The following is a 15,563-nucleotide window of genomic DNA, read 5'->3' as shown; positions in this document are numbered from 1 at the left end:
TTTTTCTTGCCGTGTTTCGCTACGGTATAGCAAGTTCTCGGTTCGTACAGTTCTCGCGTTGTTCTCGCGATATCCAGGTAATTCTATGAATTCCTGAGTGTTCCGGAGGTGTAGTGCTGTTCCTTAGTGCAGTGCGCCCCAGAGTGTCCTTTGGGTACAGTTCTCGGCCCCCACGGATTAGCTGCACCAGCTCCGGTGAGTCTCCCAATTTATTAATTGGTGAAGGGATCTCGATAGATGGTTAAGATTCGTTCCGATACGTTCTCGATTCGTCGCTCTCTGTCTCTCGCACTATTTGCCGGACTCTTACTCCGACCGTCTCTACCTCAACCCTAGCAGCCTGAGCGGCCGTGCGTTTCCGTAACCGTCCGCTCCCGTTCGTGTATCCAGTTGCGTTTGCTGATTTTACGCGACCCCAAAAATCGACAGGATCCGTTAAGCTATCGCCTCGTCCGATAGGTTCCGTCAGAGCTCTCGTTCGTGGTGGAGTTGGGCCTGTTCCACCCCAACTCCCACTTTATACCGGCTCGTCAGTTCCCGGTGAAAAAAGAATTGGCTGGCGGCCGCCTGGCTTGCGGATGCACGAACGACGGGTGGACGGCCGAAGGTAACGTAGGTTGGTTCTCGAAGATAGTTCGTTCTCGTATGTTTTGCTATCGGTGTCGGGTCAAGGAAAAGAATTACGTTACACGTTTTATGATGCAACAAGCAAAAAGAGATGTCTGACAACCAAAAAATAATTATTAATCAAATAACCTTTAAGTTTCTCCGCACGAAAAGACGAAGGGAAGAAGAAATCGATGCTCATGTGAATAGATAAAATTATTCCTGATTTTCATGAAATTTCACAAGAATCTTTCTCAAGGTATAGAGACGTTCATCCAATCCACTCAGATCCAACAGATCAAGTTTGTTAAAAAAAAAAGAAAAGTTTCAGCTCATTAAAAAGAATTTCTCCGAGACCTGCCTCTCATCCAAGAATAGCAAAGATATAAAAGCATTATTTCAATATATTTCTTTTTTTTCTTTCTACCTTCAATTCACACTATATTTCCGTAAATAACGTTACATTCAAAATCTTTGACGAAATGCAAAGTAACCCGGAAGTCGTTATATCGACCGAACGGGGTGTAAAACGAGGTTCGATATAACCAATAAAAAGTTTATTTGTTCCGAGCATAAATATTTGTCCTCTCTAAATCTCACATCAGCCGTATCTCAATCCGACACGACTACCAGTAGCAGGATGGAGCTTTATGAAAATTCACCCCCTGCGCGATACCCTACACGTACTGGATGATCAGTGCACGGTGCATCGAGGTTTAAAAACAGAGAGAGGACAGTTGACGAGGCACTGGGGTGGTTTCTGCTTTGGTTCCGGATTCTTTGGACTCTACAGTTCAATGAAACGCCAAACTTTTTTTCTTCTTCCAAGACTCGTTAGCCAGAAGGAGGCACGGAGCAGAGGACGCAGAGACAGAAAAATCTGAGAGACGTAAGGGTTAACGAGGGAAGACTGTAAAAGTCGCTTAAAAAAGTAATTAAAAAAAATATAGATATATCTAAAAAAATATATATATATATTTAAAACTTTACATAACATACGTCAAGTGCACGTATGATATACCGTGTTAAATAAAATAGTCCAGCCTCGTTCCAGATTCGGACGACAGCTGGGAGCACCACATCCTTAAGCCGGGTCACGGGGTTTCTCCTCAACCTTTAACTGTACCAAAACCCTATGCCCGTCCTCTCTACAGCCCTTTGCCACTGTCCAGCAGGGCACGGATGATATCCCACCCGGACCTCTGCCGATCCTTGGAGACGTCTCCGTTGGGTACTGTCCTCTGCCGGGCAACTCGGTACATCGAAAATATCCGAACGGGTAGTTGGAGTCACCTTGTGACCGTGAGTCGAAAAATCAGGTCACAATATATAGAAATAATAGATTCCCAATTACTGGATTGGTGGATTAAACCCGGTAGAGAGGGGCGGAGGAGGAGGGAAGAAGATAATTTTGTTCAATGTTCCAGGTATTCAGATACGATTTCAAATTTCGGTGCCTCAAATTCAAAATACCGAAATTCGTGCTTAAATGCATCCCCCCTCGCCCCAAATTCTACTCGTGTTCTATAGCTGCACTACAGTACCGCCTATATAGGTATGTATGCATCGTTGCATATATAATTGCCGAAATCAAGTAGCCAATTAGAAATAATGCACCGGAAATATAAATTTAACGAGTGCATAATTATGATACACGCAGCTATCACGAGTCCCAGTACACACGGCCTACTTTAATTATCGTTCATCGCGAGCGCATTTCGGGACAGCGGAGGCAAACGCTCGTTTGTTAGTAAGAAATAAACGATTTTACGAATTCTCATGGGAAATTGTGCTCGAGAGAGATTAAAAAAAGAAACATTTATTTACTACAAAGCAACGACAGCGTCGGTCGTTTGAAATTCGAAGTTAATTAATCGGATTAATTTCAATGTATCGACATATCCATAAAGCTAGAAGTATGCAAAATCATTTTCATACGGAGCATCGTTAATTTACTGATTGGCATTTTATGGACGAATTAATTAATCCAATTAACGGACTTGAGCAATCAAATTGTGTGTATACAGGGTGTAACTTGAGCCCCGGACAAGAGACATACCGTTAGATCCTACGTGAAAAAATAAAAATATTGGCGTTAACAAAAATCAAAAATTTTAATTAGTTTATTAATTATTAAAGAATAAAGTAAGCCAATAATAAGCGCGTGAAAACTGGTAAATCCTCCTCAGTCTTCGCCCATTGGGGACAGCCAATCATTTATTTCCCCCCAAAAACAGTGACCGGTGGATACGTAAACGAATATAGTAACGTCAATAAACAAAAGAGTAACGCAAAAGAACAAAAGAATAGTGTAAAATGTTTTTTCGTTTAAAGCTTACCAATATAAATACCTCGTGGATCATCAAGCGACTTTGCATTTTTCCAAATTTTTTCCAATGCCAGACAAGGAGGGAGGATGGGGAGTCACCAGTTACCTCCCATTATCAGGAGACGCCTTGTTTTTTTTTGGGTATAACCAAAGTAAGCCAGACTCATTTCGTAATTTTCCTCGCCCTAATTAATGACACTGTTCCTGCGTCAATTACCCTAATTTACAACCCTATAGTACCACGTTCTCCTGTAGAAATGGCCGTGACGTGGAATATGAAATTCGCATCAGAGATAATTAATCGGTGTCCGTTGATCCTGACTTGGACCCCGTGTGGCACCACGTAAGAAAAAGTCGAGCCCGCCGTGTGTCAGTCGTTTGCGGCCGGTTCGATAAATGAATAAATCAGTCGAAATTTTTGTTCCCGTTATATCCACATGAGACACTGATATCGCATAAGAACCGCCCATATAATATACATGTATATGTATGTGTATCAAACGCCTTGTGCGGCCCGCAGGCATCATTTTGCCACGATAAAATATTCATAACGCGGCACCACATGCTTCGCCAATTCACTTTCCGGCGCGTCTCTAATGGCGTCCAAAATAAATTCACATCGTCAGACAAGGGACGTAGGGTGGCGACATCCAACGGACGAAACGGCAACTTGAAGAAGGGCTTCGCGTCGACCGAGAATTGTTCTTCAGACACCGAAGGAGGGAGCCTGTATATTTCTTCGTGGATTTGATGCGCCACCGTCAACACGAAGCCCTGTAGGCCAAAATGCATTCCGAATGAAACCACTTGTACGGACAATAGCCACCGACCTAATACAACCGTCTCTCTGCGCACTTGAAAATATAACTAATCACTACTGACACAACTCCTCGCTGGAGAAAAAAGCCACAAAGGACAGGACGGAAGGATAACTAGTCACTTAAATTCAACGGTAGGTACCTCGGAGAATGTCCGTATTCGATTGCTGCGTCTGGCAGATCCAGGAAACTTACTGTATGTACAGTCCCACGCAATAACCTTAGTCTTACCGTTATATAACACGGCGTGTGGATATCTGTGCCCTACGAACAAACTACTGTCAATGACTTTTGTTTGGCTTTTTAAATTATTTTGTCACTCTTTGGTTGGACTTAAGCATCGCGACGTAATTACAATTAAAGGACACGCACTTTTGTTTTTGACCTTCGTTGTCGTAAGGGGTGGCAAGGAGAAATAAATATCTTCTGAAAAGAGGATTAAATGGAGGGTGATTGGGGGGGGGCGTAGGTGGAGGAGCACAGATCTACAAAGAACTATCTAGAATATTCTCAATGGCGGAAAGGGTGGAAAGTTCTCTGAACCCTCTCATCCCTCGGTGTACTTAGAGGAAAGTTACGCTTCGTAAAGCCTCGACGGGAGCAGCGGCCATCTTTTTTTGGGAAGCGTCACTTCTATTTCTTGCTGAGAATAATAACGAGAGAATGTTGTATAATAAAGGGAAGTGCGTCTTGTGGTGTAAGGGGCAGGGAGGAGGAGGAGGAGGAGTCTTTGCTTGGGGAATATTATTCTAAGCCTCGACTTCACCAGTCAATGTCAAGTGGCACGGACGAGTAAACTCATGGGCATTGTCCCTTTGTGCACGTTTCATACCGAATGTATTGTATTATTAAGGGACACGAGAGAATTGAAGCCACTTTGAAAAGACGTTAATGCCAATTTAAGAGACAATTTGAAATTTCATGTAGGAGTTCATAAAATATTGTTAACGCAAGTGTCATTATTTGTGGTTAGGTAAGCCTCAAGATTGGGTGCCATCTCCTTATGACATACCGGCGTATAGGAGACCCCTGAATAACGAACTCGACGTCCCGGCGCTGTTATTCATTATCAATAAGTCCTAATTAATAAACGTGTACCGACATACATTCCTGGCATATAATTATATAACGCGAACCCGATCGTAAACTACAAAACTTAATTTTTATCCGAATTAAACTTCGTCGATCAGGTAATTAAGATGGTACAGTATTGCGAATCTTTTGACAATGCTTCGAAGATTACGTATTATTTCGCGATGTCAAAAGTTTCCTAAGACTCGTAAATAATTGACAATCGACAAGAACCTTACGTCTACGTTTAGGGTCTCACGTCAAAGTTGAATTTTAATTTAATACTTGCTCGATACCATTTTTTTTTGTTCTCTCCAAGGAAATATCATCCGAGACCGAAATAGACGTTATTAAATGCTTTTTTTTTTTTCTTAAAAACCCCAAGATCCAGTTTTTCGTCAGAGCCGTGCATTACCGAACGACCAGGAATCGAGGCATACAAGGACGGAGATGTTAACGCGTCTACGTAGACTTTGCAGATGCAAGACCGAGCGTACAAAGTAAACGATCCATATCCGTTGCATTTTATAGCGCGACGCAAGGGCGTTACTCGAGCAGCCAAGTGCAAAGTTTTCTCCGGTGCAAAAGTTCGTATTAATGGGCGGAAAGGTTTAAACTCCGCGAGTGTTAACGACCCGTTTCTCTCTCCGACCTATCCCTTGCGCCACCGATCCCCATCACGTCTTCCATCTCTCTCGCACCCACCCAGCCGCGACTACCTACTGTCTTCATCGCGCGTACGGCGTTTTACAATGTCCGCGAATCCACGCTAATTTACAACCCTCGCGAAAGCCACAGGCAAATTTGAACGGAAGAGCGTCGCGAGTCTCGCGACTGGATGAACGCGCGAACGAACGTTACCGAAGCGCAGGGAAAATTTTAACGACCCAAAAAAAAAAACAGAAAACCAAATTTGAAGTAAAAAGAAAATGTATCCGACAGCCAATCCTCCTTCCGATTCGTCTGGGCGCAAATTTCCATGCACGGTAAGAATTTTCTCGTGCGAAAGCAGAAAAGACGGAAACGTATCTCTCTGCGTGTCGGAGCGCCGAGAGATTTATAGACGGCAGGACGTCAGCTGTAATTTATTCAAACGTCTTTCTCGAAACGTTACCGAAAGGTCGCGCCACGTTATTTCCCCTGCAAACATGCCGGCGCGATAGTCACGTCTGTTCGGGAGGACCAGGAGGCGGGAGGGGAGGAAGTGGATGGAGCGGGAAACTGACCAATTATATATATATATATATATATACTCTCAAAATTACATACAGGGTGGTCATTCAGTACAACCGCACGACCCGAAGTTGGTGTCTATCGTATAATTCGAAAGGACAGGTTAACTTCAGGTGGTGTTTTTGGGCCCGAATGACCCTGCATATACATATACGTATTAATCCATATAAAAATATAAATATATTAATAAAACGACGTGTATAAAGGGTGTCGAAAAGTAGGGGCTGATAATATCGGTGAAGCTGGTGGATAAGTGCGTGTCCCTACGTCAGAGGGGGTTCCTCGGTGTATGAGATTGGCCAACAAATATCCCTGCGGCCATGCGACCACGTATACGCATACATACGGGCAGTTCTGGAGGAAAAGTTGGGTGCGACGGTACGATGGAGGACGGGGGGGGGAGGAAAAGGATTGGGGCGAGGGCTGGTTATTTAGTGGTTACTACACCCGAGGGGTTGCGCCACGTCGTGACTGGTGGCATAAGCGGTCGTGTCCTTAATACCGGGCAAAAACTCAGCCCTCGGCGCAACCACCCCCCTGAAAAGGATCATAAGTCTGTGCCCGGCCCAAGTATCAGGCTCTCCCGAAAATCACCCCTAAGTCTCATCAGCGGCATATCCGCTCTCGATGATTCCCATTCTCAACCCCTTGACAAGCGGACTCTTCTCCGTTCACTATGGCACCCTTGGAATTCTCATAAGAATCATCCCCCCCTCCCCTCCGCCCCCCCCTCTCGCGCCTAACCTGCTTAACGGCTACTGCGTACCTTGCCAACCTGCTACCCTTCGGACTATCTACTTTATATTGTTTTTTCATCCCCTTCGCACCCTCGAGTAAGACCTACCCTAACTCCCTTCCAGCCTAGACTTCCTCAGGGGTCCGCGCAAAGGGTTCCCCGTCAGGACTTTACGTTTATCGTCTCCCGGCCTGTAGGGGCTTCGGTGTGGGTACTCCTTTAAGCGGCTGCTTAATTCGGGCACGTATTTCGCGGTATGAACGTTGAGGTCTCGGGGATAATTTTTTGAGAGGCAGGGGGGGGGTTGTATGAGATTATAAATAATTTTGTTATCTAAGGGTATATATATATATATATATATATATAGTCTTCTGTCCGGGGCTTAAGAAACACCCTGTATATTGTACATACCGATGCCGACTGCGCGTTATGACGCAACCGTAGATCGTAGGCAGTAATGTCGGAAAAGTCAGTACGGTATGACAGTATCCGGCCGCATATGGATTTCCGGTATATTCATGAATTTTCAATTACAGCCAACATTTGCTGTTGATGTTTCATATGAATTTTTCACGTGTTAGACATAAATTATGCGTTTAGTGAACGTTGATGAAAAGAACAAATTGACGATCCGATCCATGATTACTGTAATAATCGAACGCGCGATGCATGCACTTTTGAACGACCTGAATGTCACTGGCAATCGAACGCATCGTAGTGGCGGGAAATTCAAATGTCAAGCTTACCCTGCCGTATTCCTGAGTGAAGAAATTTGATATACGCTGTCTCTGCTCGTTGCTCCGTGCCGTCAGGATGTCGATGATCGCCTGTTCGTCGGTGCCGAAACCCTTCATCGCGGTGCGAAGAGCGACGCCATCCTCGGCGGCATTGAAATCAGCGGCTGGCTTCAGGGTGGGTTCCGGCTGGAAGGGAAGAAGAATACGGGATAAGTGAAATGAATAAGGGAAAGGAGCGCGAAGGGCCGAGTCAGAGGAGGCTAGGAGGGTTCGGGTGTGATGAGAAACTGAATAAAGTGAAAAGCGAAATTAGCTCCTTCGTTGGTCATACAAAGTGGAATTGAGGAGAGGGACGGTAGGCGCTGGCCTTAGCCCGCAGAGTGATAACGATCCGGATAAATGGGATTCCGTGTACTTTGTACACGGTCGTATTATGCGTTCGCAAAGTAATTAGAAATTCGATTTCTCGGTCGGTAAAACAGTTTTTACCCGAATTCTCGTCAAGATTGTATAATTTTCGAGGTCAGGGCTAATCGGGTAAACGAATATTTGCAATTTGTAAAATGCGTTCGTTTGGGGGTTTTTTAAGGGGGGATGGGCCAAATTATTTTTCATCCCCTAATTTTTTTTAAATCCCAACTGTCAAGACCAACAAATTCCCACGTATCGACCAAGCAACCGGCATACGTGGGAAAATCGCAAAAAAAAAGCACTTACTTAAGGGGTTGGAAAATTAATCATGTTTCACGATGATAAGTAAGACTACGATATTACGTAGAATCCATTTTTTTTCCTTCCTTTTTCTCTGCGCTGTTTTTTTTTCTTTTTTTTTTTTAAACTGGCGAAAGATCCACTGCAACGTGACTTCGCGAGCAGCGACTACGAGGAGTTTTTATGAAGAGGAAACGCCTTGGAATTCTTTAATCGCTATCTGCGAACGAATAGAAATTCCCGGTAGCAGCAGCAGCACTGACGATCCTTGTTACCGATAATTCTATGGCACTAGTCAGTCACGAGAAGAAAAGAGGGCTCCGTGTCGCGTAATCACGACGAGGTCAGGATAAGAGAGATAAGAAGAATGAGATGAAAGAAAAAAGAGTAAGATGAAAATCCAGTTAAAAGAAAAGTCGCAGGAAAGGCTCAAGCGAAATACGAGATGCAGGTTAGTCAAATGAAGATGGCAGCAGCAGCAGCAGCAGCAGCAGGCAGTATAGGAGCATCAGGAATCTTCAGTAAAAGTAAGAATAGAGGAGCCTATGTAGATACACTCCGGACCAGTTGAATTGAAGCAGTTGGATAAACCAACTGGCACGACGATTCCACCTGAATTGAACCCTCGATTCCGTAGCCCAAGAAAGAAGCTTCCCGCGAGCCTCGACGCTGATTTATAATAATTCAAAAAGACTCGCGAACAATTTTTCGGTATGATAAAAATTTTTTTCCTTTCTCATCTCCCTAACAATTTTTTCGCCCTAATAACGAAAATGAAAAAAAAAAAAATTTTTTCTAAACTTTCACTTACCGACATTATTTTTCACTCCGTTGGTAACTGATAATAGTGACGTCACCGAAAACGTAGAACATAACGTTATCGCGTTGCTTGAATCTGGTGACGGTGAAATAGACTAAAAAAAGGAATATACCTCACGGAATTACAGCATCGGTTCTTCCTTCCGTCCCTTTGAGGATTGTTGCAATGTTAAAAAAAAAAAGGGGGAAAAAAGGCCAATTAGTGCATCCGCCGAGGGGGAAATACGCAGCTTCCGCTGCAAGCTCCCTTTGTCCTTTCTAGTCGTAAAAGCAAGGGGCATGCACGTGCTCGAGTACGCGATGTGTATCTGCATGTAAAGCGTACAAGAAAAACGAAAGCAAAGAGATTCGCCACTTGGATTTCATCCCCAGCACGAACTTCGCGCTGGTGAATAAAAGTGAGGGATTGGAAGATTGTCGAAAGAAAAAATTGTCATTCGAATCTAAATTCTTTCAGCGCGTCAGTCCATCCGGTGAGTATACGAAATCTATATATATGGCCGTTCAAGTCTATCGCACCACCTGAATATGGTTAAGTCCATTTGATTTATCTTAATTCCCATGCTAGAACCACCTTCGGATAGCACAACGTATATATGACTTAACCAACTTAAATTCCTTATCCATAAAGGGTGAATTCCACGAGGACTCTTGCCGCAGGCGAAATATGCTTACTGGAGTTTCTCTATGCAAGCAGAGGAAGTTGCATTTCCAGGTACCAACCTAACAATGTCAGGCTGAACGGAACGACATTCACAGTCTGAACCCTCGTGCAACTTGGTGAAACTAGGAATAGCTATAGTGATAGAGACAGATGGAGTAAGAGAGACAGCAGGTGCATCGACGCATAGATGCAGGAGAGAAAATCAAATTGTCGTGTTTAACCAGTGTTTTGGAACGGTGACGTTTAACTATGAATTTGTTTTTTCTGAAACAAGTATATGAAAAGAATATACAGGGTGTCCCAGAACTACTTTTGGACCGGAAAGTGGGCGATGGCTGGAGGTGCCCTGAGTACCCTCCCGCAAACCGTTTGCCAAAATTCGCTATAGTTTTTAAATGAGAAGCATTTAAGTGCGACCAATCAGAATGAAGGATTTCCGCGGATTCATTCGCGGATGCCAAAGATTGCTGCTTTGCAATAGCTTCCCACAAATTCCGCGCTTAGCAATTGTTTCATAGCCCGAGCGAGCGTCATAGGTTTCGTTGACAAACTCCCAATATGGGCATGGGCGTGACTTAGGCTGGCGCAGCAGCTACACGTGCAACGCGCGATCGGCAATTGTTTCGCGATATGCATTCAGCCCGACAAAAACCGGTACACGGTGTCCAAAACGTCATGCACTGAAATTTATAGCAGTCCGGAGGAAAACAGATTATTAAAGTAAGAGGGAGTCGGGAGGGTGGGTGGTGGGACTGATGGATTAAATTTAAAATGAATTGAAAACTAAGCATAGAAGTATTATTTTTTCGTCTTATCGTATCGAATTTCCAAGACATCGCGATTGCTGATTTCAAAGTTATAGAGTACTCATCGATTCTGGAGACTGTAAAAAATACGTAAATAGGAAAATAGATTAGGAGCGAAACGCAAAGACACGTATCCCTTTTTTTCGTCCCAAGAATCGGTATTTTCAGTGCATGACGTTTTGGACACCGTGTACCGGTTTTTGTCTGGCTGAATGCATATCCCGAAACAATTGCCGATCGCGCGTTGCACGTGTAGCTGCTGCGCCAGCCTAAGTCACGCCCATGCCCATATTGGGAGTTTGTCAACGAAACCTATGACGCTCGCTCGGGCTATGAAACAATTGCTAAGCGCGGAATTTGTGGGAAGCTATTGCAAAGCAGCAATCTTTGGCATCCGCGAATGAATCCGCGGAAATCCTTCATTCTGATTGGTCGCACTTAAATGCTTCTCATTTAAAAACTATAGCGAATTTTGGCAAACGGTTTGCGGGAGGGTACTCAGGGCACCTCCAGCCATCGCCCACTTTCCGGTCCAAAAGTAGTTCTGGGACACCCTGTATATATATGTATATAAGTCTTTAAAAGGAGGAAAAGCCTCTTTGGCGAATTTATACGTCGCGACGCTCCAAGAACTACACAACCAGTAAAATATCTTCCCGCGCACCTTTTCCCGTCTTCCTGCATCCCTCGGTGCATCATAGCGAAGCTACTCGGTGTGCATCTCTTTAAGACCTCACTCCACGTCCGAGACTTATCACTCGAGTAAATTGCACGTCTGAAAATTTTTATAGAGTACATGTACCGGCGTTGTCGAGGAATTTACAGACACAGTGGGAAAAGTTGTTAGGACGGGGCCGTGGAGGGCTGTAGAAAAATAAATGCTTTCACGGTGAAAAGTTTAAACAGTCGCGCATGTGAACCGAACTGTCAAAGAGACACGTGGTACGTATCTGTCACTTGTTTTGGACGAGTCTAGAGGGTGTTTTGTAAAAAAAATATATATACACGTGCATCGTCCAAATTATCAACGGAAATTGAAGCTGATCGTAACGGCAAATTTTGAAAAAAAAAATTCGCACCAGGATTTCGCGATGGGTACGACTCCTGATGAATATAAAAAAAAATTCACTATTTTGGTCGCTTAAAAAATTAACATTAGCGAATATTCAATGCGCTTCTTAATCTTGGATCTGTGTCGCCGTTTACGCGATACTGGTAACATACTGCGTGTACCCGGAAGTCGAGATGCGTCAATTTTCGACTTCACGAAAAGTTCAAATAAATTAGGGAATTCAGGGTTAGTTACGTGGAAGTGGAAAAAGAAAAATATGAAAAATTCACTGGAGATCCGTCAAACGAAATTCATGCTTGGATACGAAAAATGTGGGGAAAAAATTTTCTTTTCCAAAAAAAATGTACCTTCGCTCGACTTTTCAATAAGTGGGGAATTTCTCGTTGACACCTTTGACTGGTTGGTGTCCATGTTTCGCGGGTTAAAGTCAACTGGAGGGATTGGGATTACTTTGTAAATGTAAAAGGATGGAAAATAAATTTTTAAATTATTTTGGAGAATTCGTTTCGGCGCATGCGCGACAGGCCTGCGGCCTGAATGAAGTAAACATCGCAAACTGCAAATGTCAAACTGTTACGAAATGATACGAGCATCCACACATATATATATTGTAACGTGGCGTCAGGACGACACATTACAAAAGCCCCGCACCTCCGCGCGCTGCCCACAGCACGGCAGTGCCTCCAGCCTCCATCTCCAAGGAGTTCGTTGGTCCGTGGTTCGGGAGGAGGGAACGGGGGAAAGTAGTGGACTGGCGGCGGAGGCACGGGGCCCTTTTGGGTCGAGAGCCCGCACGCAAGGGGTGCTCAACCGCTAGGACGCACTGCCGGTACCCCGGGAAATTTGACCGGCTACGGTTTGCGGGTCCGCGGGGAGGGTGCCGGAGAGGAGATTTGTTTTGATTCTTGACCTACCGCGAAGAGCGGTAGGTAGGATAAAGAGAGTGTGTCGCGAGAAGTCCGTGTGTAAGGACATGGGTGTCCGGCGGACCGCGAAAAATGAGTCCTTCTTCCGTGCTCGGGCGATAGCGGAGCTATCGGATAATCGCGGATTGCTATTATCGGGATCTCTCGCAGAGAACCATGGCTCCCGGGTCTTTTTGTATGGTCCAGTGCCAGTGCGTGGCCGAGTGTGTGAAAATCCGAGTGTTTGATGGACACCCTCGTGGAGCCGGGATGCGGCACCACGGGGATAGGCGGAAGGGGCACGGCCACCACGTTTTGGATTTGGTACGGGACTGATGGGACAGCCAGTTCTCGGTAAGTACCGCGAGGGGGGTCTTATTTAGAGAATATCTTGCGCGAGAGGATAGCCGAGCGGGAGTGGTGCCGACACACGGATGCCTCAGGTGGCTACCGACGTCAGAGGGCACACTCCCGAGGAAGGAAAGGCTCGTCTCCAACGAGACCTGTTAGGATCGCGAATCGCGCCGCGAGGGGATTCCCGGACTCGGTAGGGACACCGAGATAGGGACAGGTCTGGGGCAGGCTAGAAATCACGACTCGGAATAGTCGGGAGCCGCCGTTGGAGGACACACTGTACGCGACCGGATTTGTATTGTAAAATCCGCCGTTTATTTGATGGTAATAAACGGAACGGTATCCTACTGAGGTGAGGGATGGCGGTGCGGGTAAGCCGCACCTGGCGCCCAACAATTAGATCTTCGGATCTTTTCTTCGATCACAGCACGTTGGGAGCAGCCACGGATTATTTGTAGGCGACACCGATGGACGGCATACGTCACAGTATATATATACACAGTGGTAATCAGCAATGGGCATTGAACGTCAACGGGAGAAATTACATAGGGGTTGGTTTCGTATTTCCAGGATTTCAATTACGGCATTTGCAAAGTAATTGGAACGGAGAAGGGCAACGCCGATACTTCAGCTCAAGTTCAATCAGTATGCTGATGTTACAAAACGCCATTGGACTGAATGGGAGAGACAAGGATGGATACAGAACGATACGACAGACAAAGATACACGAATGAGAGAGAGGGGGAGAGAGAGAGAGAGCGAAGGCAAAAAAGCAGTGGTTAACTCGATCGGCCACTGATTTAATGCAAATAGGAAAAAATTTGTGCCCGAGGAAAATCAAAGCGCCCCAAACGTGTAAAATAGTATAATTGCAAGCTTGCGAAAGTGTATATCTGAAAAACGGAGAAAAAGGGGAGGAAAAAAAAAGTAAAAGCAGAAAATCTCTTGATTAAAAAAAATGTCAAAAGTGATATAAAGCATCGACCAAAACGAAAAATACCTGCTGACCTATCCGACGCGAGTGTCGCGAGGAGTCGTTAAAGCTCTGGATAAATTTTTTTCCACTTTTAGAAAAAAAAGCTTTATATCGACAGCTTTTTATTGGCACTCCCTGATCTGTAATTCCTCACTTATCTCGGACATTGAGCTTTCAGCCGAAGATCCAAAACCTTTAACCCCTTCGCGTCTATAGGACGTTCGGGCTCGACTACTCGAGGATCGTGAGTTTCCGTATGACTTCGGAGATATTCGGGAGGAGGTTATGTTCCGTACGTATAAAACGTACGAGAGACGAAGGGAAGGTGGGTGGAAAAAAAAAACACAATACAAAGATAAAGCTCTCTATCCCATGGAGCTTGCGGAGCTTTAGATAAAAACTTGACCATTAACGAAGCATCGCGTGTGGGTACACGGGGCGACCAGGGGCGGAGGAAAAATAAACGGGGGTAGGGTACCGGATCACCAAAAAAATTCCCTAACATTTTAATGCCCCCTTTTTCGTATTCCACTTTGATCTGTTCCCAGCGCGCTTTTTCGAGTAGATACCTAATAAAGGTGGTACGAGGGTTGAATGGAAGGGTAGCATTAAGCTTCGAGCATTTATTTATACCGGCCAGCAACAGCCAATGAAATACTTTCACGTATGTACGTACCTTAAAAAATTAATCGCTTGTTAAGGGCGATACTTGGTTACTGTGAGTTTAAGGGTTGGACGTATCTCGCTTGGAATTTATTAGGGCAATCAATATTATTATCCTTTTTTTTTTGAACCCACTCGAGACCTCCGACAATTTATACTCAGGGATCAACCCCCTTGGGTCTTTATGGAAAAAATAAAAAAAATAAAATATAAAATCAACATACATGGGTTGAATTTACGTCCTGATTATTAACGATAAACTTACGGGTCCTGAGGTTACAACGGCGTCGAGGTCAATTTTATTAACCCCGAAGAACGAACCTTACGATTCGCTGCCCCCAATCCAGATTGACCCCGGGCACCATACGTATAATGTTTATCTTCCCTTTATTAGCAACCATAAACAATAATCATAATCCAAACGAACGGCTGCGCTCGCTGCTCAGTTTGATATGTAATAACGTTCTCGGTATTGATGTCGTTCCGTATATATTTATCTACATTTCCATATATCCCGGCGCAATCCCCTCCCCCACGAAAGCGTCACGTTCGCAGCGCGAATATTTTTTCTTGCGAATATTTTCCTCACAATATTTATACACGACGACGTCATTAAACCGCCATGACTGTTCCAGTGGATATGCACGCGTAGAATACGGACGTGCATAGGACATACGCCTCTTCGTAAAACACACTAAAATATATGTCAAATATATCCTACATATATATATATATATATATATGTATATAATACAGTAAAAAAATTGTATATACAAGATATACAAATTATATGATAAAAAAATTTTTACGGGGGGATGGGGGGGAGGGGGGGTGGTGGTGTCACAAAAAATGTATCTACCGTATAGCTGGACATGATTTTTCAAAATCTGGATTCGAGATGTCCACCAGCAAAACTTCCCCGGTCGATTGATATATATCTGTAAGATGAAAAAAAAAAATTATTATTAACGTTACGCGGTATAATAATAAAAATATTGGTGAAAGGGGTAAAAACGTGTTGGAGTGTAAATACAGAAAAAAAAAAAAAAAAAAAAAATTTGAG

The 15,563-nt window shown here is 44.3% G+C and overlaps 1 protein-coding gene across 7 annotated transcripts in view; it reads right to left on the bottom strand.

The window, feature by feature from the left end:
- LOC107272789 (annexin B10) overlaps positions 1-15,563 on the bottom strand; it is a 41,107-nt gene that overhangs the window by 17,073 nt on the left and 8,471 nt on the right. For 3 of the 7 annotated variants that reach the window (XM_015750283.2, XM_025090085.1, XM_015750285.2), the window contains exons 2-3: positions 15,360-15,438; positions 7,540-7,716 (exon numbers count right to left, since the gene is read on the bottom strand). In XM_015750283.2, the coding sequence (XP_015605769.1) occupies positions 7,540-7,716; positions 15,360-15,374 (192 nt within the window). In that variant the 5' untranslated portion in view covers positions 15,375-15,438. Of the gene's footprint in view, positions 1-7,539; positions 7,818-15,359; positions 15,439-15,563 lie in introns of all 7 variants that reach the window. The other 4 variants (XM_025090082.1, XM_025090083.1, XM_015750288.2 and 1 more) reach the window with 3 other exon arrangements.

The sequence above is a fragment of the Cephus cinctus genome, unplaced genomic scaffold (assembly GCF_000341935.2).
Source record: "Cephus cinctus unplaced genomic scaffold, Ccin1 Ccin1_scaffold1265, whole genome shotgun sequence".
Taxonomy (NCBI): Eukaryota; Metazoa; Arthropoda; class Insecta; order Hymenoptera; family Cephidae; genus Cephus; species Cephus cinctus.
The sequence above is the reverse complement of the archived record's forward strand: the minus strand, read 5'-3'. Positions and strand labels throughout refer to the sequence as shown.